Here is an 8,246-nt window from a genome sequence, read left to right as displayed (position 1 = left end):
GAATGGCGTCTGAGAATCATATTAATATTGGATCAATATTAACATCCAAGTTTTGATAGTTATACTGCAGTTACCTGGTAGATTCCCTTTGTGTAAAAGAAATATGCACTGGAATATTAAGGAGTAATGGGCCATGATGTCTGCAGCTTATAGTTCAGCAACACTCACAAATGGGGAATCTGATAACAAGGGCAAATGGGAGCCCTGTGGCCTCTTTGTACAACTTTTGTGTACATCAGAAATTATTTCAAAATAAAATGTTTAAAAGGAGGCTCATACTCTCTAAGCTGTTTTCTTTTGTAACATACAATTTTAAAAGAAATGATCAAGAGGTTAGTTGGATTATTTAAAAATTTAGTTATAATCCACTTTTGGCCTTAACTCATGACTAGCACTAGAAAAACAGTGAAGAATAAGCAGTGAAAAACACAGGTGGAGCTTTTGTAGAAATGGTTGCAAAATCCAGCTGTAAAAGACATGTGGGGACAATCAGGGAAAATGACATATGGTCTGAGTTAGATGATATCACGTGATGATTATTAATCTTGTCATATGTGATTATAGGATTGGGGCCATCTAAGAAAAAGTTCTTAAGTAGTTGAGATGCTTAATTAAGTATCTGGGAATGAAATGTCAAGACGGCTGGGGCTTACTTGAAAACACTTCAATACAGGAAAAACAGCAAATATGAGTGATATTAATGATTGTTACATATGGGTGATGAGTACATCAGAGTTCATTATAGTATCCTCTTTACTCTCACATGCATTTGAAATTTTTTATTATAAAATATTTTTTAAATAATCATTGATACTTCTACTTAAAGTAGCTTTAATTTTTTTGTTTCATTTCCAAATATTAAGAATAATTTTAAAATTAAAAAGTCTCAGGAGGAGACCTACCAACCTGTTAATGGTGATTATATTTGGGAAAGGCAGTGAGAATTAGAGCTAACAAGAAATTTTCAACTTCGTGTATTTCTGTAGTGTTTGAATTTTATTAGAACGTTATTTGGTTAAGAAAGTGAAAATTACAGCAAGAAGACGTGAAATACATTATACTAAAAAGTCCCATTCTTACCACCAAACTGCTGGCAGTAGTTACTTCTGGGAAGGGGAGTGACTTGGAAAAGGGGCTGTTGGTGAGGAAAGAGTTTTACTTTTTACTTCATGTTCTTCCATATTTGTTTATTATTTACTTAAGTAACTTAAAAACTTAAAATGGAAGATTACACTAATGCATACTACTTTATAAAAGATGTCAGACCAGACAAAAAGATGTGAGGGAGAAGCAGTTTTCACTGCATACTATGGCATTTCTTCATTTACTTTTTTGCTATCATGTATGTGTTTTGTGAGCTGCCTTTCTCTCTCTCTGCTCAGTTTTCCTTGGGGAGGAGTAGGTTGCTGGGATTTGAACTTTTCTTATTGATTTTAAGAGTTTAAGATGTTTTTAGGATATTAATATTCTCTGGTGTTTTACAAAAGTAACACAGGCTTATGATAAAATACATATAGAAGTATGTATAGTGAAAGTGTGTTTGTTTGAATCAGGATTCAGATGAGGTCTGTCCATTGTGATTGATTGATATATACCTAAAGTCTCTTAATCTGTAGGGTTTTTCCTCTCCCTCTTTTTCTTCTTTGTAATTTATTTATTGAAGATATTCCGTTTTCCTGTGTAATTTCCCACAGTCTGCATGTCTGCATGTTGTTGATTACATCCTCAATGGTATCATTCAACATGTTCCTCTGCCCTTCCTATTTCCTCTGAATTAGTATGTAGATAAGGAAGCCTGATAAAATCCCTTGTGTGTGTGTGTGGGGGGGGAGTTGTTTGTTTTTTGTGGCTTGGGTTTTTGTTTTGTTTTTTTTTTTGAGGGGTGTTGGGGGCAAAAATCCTTTATGGGCAGTGTTGAGTCCTTCTGTGAAAAGTCTCATAGATATCTGGTTGTCCTTTTCTGATGTTAGCAGTCATGAATAACCATTGTCTAGATCCATCACTTCATTAAAAATTTGCAAACTATGAGCTGTAATGATTTTAAAGAAATTCATGTAAAACCTTTCTGTCCTGTTGCCTTAGTTAGAACTTCATAATGGTCTTGAATAGCAGCAGCAGCAAAACTACATCCCTTTCTCTCCCTCCTGAGTTTCATTAAGAGGATGTTGTGGTGTCCTTTGTCCTTATTCATCCAGCACATACCATGAGCCTCAGGGACAAGAAACAGGGGTCCTGCAGGGGTGCTGCTCTGCCTGGAAACCTTCCCTCAGGCCATCCTTGGCTCCAGCCCAGGGGTGTACACAGAGCCCGCTGGGACTTTCTTCCTCTCCTCCCAGATAGGTCTGGACCTTTCATCAGTCCCCTTTCATTCTCACTGGGTCCTGTAATTTTGGTTTTCATCTTCACAGGGCAGGACAAGTCTTTGAAGAAGACTGAAGATTTGCTGGCAATGGTGAAAAAGCTACAGAAAGGTCATGTGTCTTCTTGTGTCTGAGCCCCAACCTGGGGCCTGGGGCTTTCAGTCAGACAGGGTGGCTCCAACCCAGCCCCCTCAACTCACAGCCTTGAGAAATTATCCCACTGCACTTTTCCCCTCTCATACAATTTAATTCTTTGAACCATAAATATACCTCCACAGTTCAAAATTCAAGAAGCTTAAGAGGATGTAAAGAGCTACCCCTGCCTACACACACACACACACCAGTCGTCCATTTACACACACACACACACACACACACACACACACACACACACACACACACCAGTCGTCCATTTCCCTAGCCCACAGGCAGGCAGCAACTGCTTTTAAATTCTTATGTATCTTGCCAGAGATTTTTAAAAAATATATCCGTGGGTGTGTATTCTTTGTCCTTCTTGGTCATATACAAACAACAAATGGCAATGTAGACAGCTCTGCACCTTGTTTTGCTTGTGGAGAAGAACCTGGGAGTCAGATTGCATTCAGTACCTACATTAGGGCTAGGCAGAATGCTGGTCAGGTTTGAGGTTTGAGCCACAGCCCATCCTCAGCTTAAAATGCTATAATCCATTGATTGGTTGTTCCAAACACAAGGGAACACCCCCTTCCTGACTCTGCACCTGCATATGGAAGAAGTGCATTGGGGCTGCTGCCTAAGCTAGGATTAGGTAGAGAAATCGCAGAGTGGGAAATGTGTAGTGACCCAGCTTGACTATCTCCAGTAAAAAAAAAAAAAACGGACCCCCAGGATTTCTGGCCATAGTAATCAGCACCACGGACAGTATCCATTCTCCTGGAAGTCACAGGAGCTGGAGTTGGTGACCTTAGAAAATCCAGGGCCTGCACCTATTAACTCCAGAAGGCCTTAGGAATTGGCAGTGAGACCCAGCAAGGATCAGGCAGCTTTTTGCTCCAGCTCTGTGTTGCCAACTTTGAAGCCAGAAAGAGATGAGAAAGAAAGCTTCTCTGTACAAAGTGCTGATGTAGGGACTGTGAGAAGTTGGAGATGACTCTCTAAAGGGTCAGTGATCTCCCCTCTCACTGGGGAGTTTGCAAATTGTCACCTGCAACATGAAAGCAGCATTTACCCCTTTTCTCAAATGAGGTCAATACCACAATCCAGATTGATAGAAATGACAACTTGCCCTTTCTGGTTTTTAACAGGGTAGAGCAGGCAGAAGGTCTCCTTTGGCTCCCACAACACTCAGAATTATATCTGGAAAATAATTGTGGCCCAAGAGGCCCTGAGTGATTTCACTTCCCCCTCCCACACCTCACCTCCTGCTACTCTCCACTTCCTCACTAGAATAGAGCCACACCAGCTCCTCACCATTACTTTGGTCTCATGCCTCATGCCTCACCCACTCCCATTACAGGGAACTTGTACTGTCTGCCTGGAATGGTCTCACTTCCACACTTTCCACCCCTATGGAACTGCAGCGCCTGCTTCTCTCACTTGATGGGGGTCCTTTCTGTATTTCAAGAAGTACCTTTTACCTTTTTATCTTCAGCATCTTTGCCTCACTTGATTTCTCTTCACAGCAGTTATTGCCATCTGGATTGATTTGTATATCTCTGTTCAATGTCCACCTCCCCCACCCAGTCTGCAAGCCCTGCAAGGGCTTCTTACAGAGTCCAACACACAGCAGGTGCTTAATAAATACCTGCTGATTTACAGCAGCAGAGACAGTGCCAGAACATACCACTCCTCCATCTGCCTTGGACAGTAAGGCATCTGTCTTCTCTGGCTCAATCTTTCTTTCTTTCTTCAGAAGGAAGCCTGGAGCCACAGATTGAGGAGCTGATTAACCGGATTAATGAGCTTCAGCAAGGTAAACTTGGGAGCCTAGACTGGCCAGCTGTGGTCAGCAGGAAGGGCCTGAACTATGAATGCCTCCATTTCCTCATTCATAAAATCCAGGCCCCTCTGGGGCTGTTTGAAGATGATTGTGCAGAGTCACAGTCTTCAAAAGAACAAGGCTAGAGGCTCCACTCACACAGGGTCTTCTTTCCTTCTTAGGCCCAGCAAAGGAGGAATCCGGTGAGAAACTGGGAGAGGACCAAGCTCTCTGGGAAGCTCTGCACAGAGAATTAGACTCCTGTAAGTGGGGCCCAAAGAAGGACCCAGAGATCCCACGATCACTGCTGCTGTTCCTGCGCACACCTCAGGGCACTTGCACAGGCTGTTCCTTTGCCTGCAGTGCTTTCAGCTCACATAGGCCAGATTGCCTCTTGCCATCTCATGTCATCTTTCAGTTCGCAACTCAACTTCACCCTGACAGGACTTCCTGTCAGGTGGTCCCATCTGAAAGTAGAATCCCAACCTCTCTCTCTCATTCTCCTACTTGATTTGTTTCTTCAGAGCCTTTATTTCCTCCTGACATGGTGTATTTATCTCTTTGTAGTCATCTCTCCCCTCAGTGTCCATTCCTTATGGTACATTCTTTACAGTCTTCACTCCTTTGACACAGGAAATGTGAGCACAGAGTAGGAGAAGGTGGATTAGGAAAGTCCCCGTGGTAGATGGGTGTGGGGGTGGCAACAAGACACCTCGCCTCTCCTGGAACTGTACCACACCTTCTGTGTGGCTTTGCCCCTTGCATGAAGTTGCAGTGGGGCACAGGATGTGGCTCCTGGGGGCTGAAAGTGTCATTGTGTTTTCCAGTGAATGAAGAAAAAGTGCACCTGGAGGAGGTCTTGAGAAAAAAGCAAGGTATTTGCCAGTTGCTGTGTATTCCTTATCCTACCCCGCTACCCCACAAAAGTCCAAAGTATCTGGAGCAGCCAGAGGAATCCCACTGAAACCTGAGTTAGAGTGCTTCCCTCTCTGTTCACATCTCTCCCTTGGTTGCCTCCTCACTTGAAGTAAGCACCCAAGACCTCTCAGTGCTCTCCAATGCCTGACATAATGTCGGGCCCATTACCTCTGCCCAAGCCTGACTCCCCAAGCTCTCACAAGGCCCCCTTGGTTCTTCTCCCGACAGAGGCACTGAGGATCCTCCAGCTGTACTGCCAAAAGAAGGAAAGTGAGGATCACAAGTAAGAGGTCCTGCTCTGGCTCTTTCCCATCTCATTCCCCAGCCTGAAGGAGGAGGGAGCGAGCTCAGGGAAAAAAATCTTGGATACCACTCTTCATTTTCTCTTTCTATAAAATAGAGTAACCAGACAAAAGACTGCCCTGGTCGTCTTTGATATTAGGTGGTGATGTTAAGATTAACTCACTTGTTTAACCATTTAATGCTAATTTATCAAAGAAATTCCGTTCATTGCTGTTACATTCTAAGTCTTTCTCTGTTGGCCATCCAGTTCCTCTGCCATCCATTCATTTGTTTATCTGTCTGCTTATTTTAGGCCCTCAGTCATCCATTTACCTTCCCAACCATCTACCTACCCATCTACCCACTCACCCACTCATCTGTTCATCCACCTATACATCTATCCAACTATCCAGCCAGACAACCATGAGCCATCGTATCTCCAAATTTCCATCTAATCATCTTCCATTCATCCAACCATGCATTTATCCTCTCTTCATCCTTCCATTCATCTAGCCATTAATTTCTTCACCCAACCATCCATCCAGACATCTATCCATCCTCCCAGCAATTCTTTCTTTATTTCTTTATCCAACCATCATCATTATTTCTCTAACCAGCTATCATCTCTCCAGCCAGCCACTCATCCATCCAATTAACTGCCCATTCAACCATCTATCCGTCCATGTCTACATCCTGTGAACCTTTACTTACCACATTCCTGTGACCAGAGATGTCACGTACTATTGCACCATGACTTTAATTGCATGGGGAAACCTGATAGATAGTTAATGTGAGTGTATGCTTAACCACACTACACACACTGTCCAATGAGCATTTATGTTCATTTATTTACCTAATCCTCACAATGACAATTACAGGAGTTAAGGGTTAATGTCACCCTCCCACCACTATGACCATTTTACATATGTGGAAACTGAGACCCAGAGAGTTTAAGTAACTTGACCAGGGTCACAGTGAAGTAGCAGATCCAAGCTTCAAGCCATGACTTTTGGAATCCATGATGCTAAGCGACTGCACCCCTCACAAAGCTTTCTTGGGAAGGCCAGTTCAGTGGTGGACAGGATGGACCGGATGATGGTCTTGACAGAGGCCCATAAAGGGTCACATTCAACAGAAGAAAGGAGAAGGGTGAATGTTGTTAACAGACCCCACCCCTCACACTCACCCCTGCTAGAGGAAGCGGGGTTCATTCCAAGAGTATGACTGAGGCTTGTCTTTCCTTTCCCAGGAAGCACATGTTGCAGGAGTGCGTGGAGCAAATTTCTGTCCATAACTCTCAGATCGCAGAGAATTGCAAGCAGAGGAAGCTGGGGTAACTCCCAACCTGGGGGCCTGCCCGACCACTGGGTGGAGAGTGGGAGTGGGGCTTACATCAAGGAGAGTTTGTTGGAAGAGTAAACTGTTAGAACCAAGGCTTGGAGGATAAAACCCCTGAAGGGGCTCCCAGCAGAGAGAGCACCAGGCAAGGATGTGAAAGACTGTGCATGAGGAGCCTCAGAGCTGGTTGGGCTGGGTGTCAGGGCTAGCCTGTGTTCTCTCATTCCTGGGTATCAACCCCCAGGTTGGATGTTGAAGAACAACTGGAGGATCTGATGGGCCAGCACAAGAACCTCTGGGAATTCCACGTGAGCCATTGTCATTGCCTACAACCAAAGCCACTCCTCCCCTGAGACTGGCCCAGTGTCCAGCCCTGCTCAGGCCCAGTGCCATGGGATTGTCCTTGACTCCTTTCTTCCTCTAGCCCGCCTACTCAATCCCTTGTTTTTTACCTCAGATCTGGCCACTTTTCACCATCCCCCACTGCCACTCCCAGCATGGCTTGTTCAGACTATTGCACTAGCCATTGCTGATCCTGCTTCCCTCCTGCTAACCTAGGGTGTGGTCACCTTGCAATGGCAAGTGGGAACCCTGAGAAAGCCATGGTCAGGTCACTCCTTCATTCAACTAATGTCCACTTGTGCACCAGGCAGCATTGCAGGCAGGGAGAGACAGTGTTGAACCAAAGGAGCCAGGTCTTTGCTGTCCCAAGCTGGTTGGGGACAGGGGGAGGCAAACCCAGGCTCCAACCAAGAAAATAGGTAGGTGGTGCAATGTCAATGAGGAGGTTCTATGAGCAGGTGACATCTGAATGCACATGTGAAGGAAGTGAGGGAAGAAACCATGCAGGTAACTGAGGGCAAGTGTTCCTAGAAGAAGGAAAGGCCAATGCCAAGGCCCTGAGGCTGAACTGTGCCTGGAACTTTTGAGGAACAGCAAATGGGAGAATGAAGGATGAGGAAAGTGGGAAGAAAAGTTTCAGAGGTACACGGGGACATGGAGAGCGATTGGGGGGAAATAGGTCTCCAGCCACAGCAGAAACTGCACACTGAGTTAATAGTTGAATGAATGAATGGCCTAATACAGGTAAGGACTTTGCAGAAGAGCAAAGGTTCGGGGAGAGGGGAAGCAGGGAGCGTGCGGTGTAGCCGGGATGCAGACGAACAGGCCTCCTCTCTGTCNCCATGGGATTGTCCTTGACTCCTTTCTTCCTCTAGCCCGCCTACTCAATCCCTTGTTTTTTTACCTCAGATCTGGCCACTTTTCACCATCCCCCACTGCCACTCCCAGCATGGCTTGTTCAGACTATTGCACTAGCCATTGCTGATCTTGCTTCCCTCCTGCTAACCTAGGGTGTGGTCACCTTGCAATGGCAAGTGGGAACCCTGAGA

The 8,246-nt window shown here is 44.8% G+C and overlaps 1 protein-coding gene across 1 annotated transcript in view; it reads left to right on the top strand.

The window, feature by feature from the left end:
- The window catches only part of LOC103604593 (synaptonemal complex central element protein 1-like), a 14,917-nt gene that overhangs the window by 2,633 nt on the left and 4,038 nt on the right, over positions 1-8,246 (top strand). Inside the window, exons 2-8 of the mRNA XM_008589165.1 lie at positions 2,409-2,471; positions 4,252-4,311; positions 4,500-4,520; positions 5,145-5,192; positions 5,464-5,518; positions 6,767-6,850; positions 7,100-7,163. Coding sequence (XP_008587387.1) covers positions 2,409-2,471; positions 4,252-4,311; positions 4,500-4,520; positions 5,145-5,192; positions 5,464-5,518; positions 6,767-6,850; positions 7,100-7,163 — 395 coding nt within the window. The remainder of the gene's footprint in view (positions 1-2,408; positions 2,472-4,251; positions 4,312-4,499; positions 4,521-5,144; positions 5,193-5,463; positions 5,519-6,766; positions 6,851-7,099; positions 7,164-8,246) is intronic.

This window comes from Galeopterus variegatus, unplaced genomic scaffold (genome assembly GCF_000696425.1).
Source record: "Galeopterus variegatus unplaced genomic scaffold, G_variegatus-3.0.2 Scaffold5268, whole genome shotgun sequence".
NCBI classification, from domain to species: Eukaryota; Metazoa; Chordata; class Mammalia; order Dermoptera; family Cynocephalidae; genus Galeopterus; species Galeopterus variegatus.
Note: the sequence above shows the minus strand (reverse complement) of the source record. Positions and strands in the feature narration are given on the sequence as shown.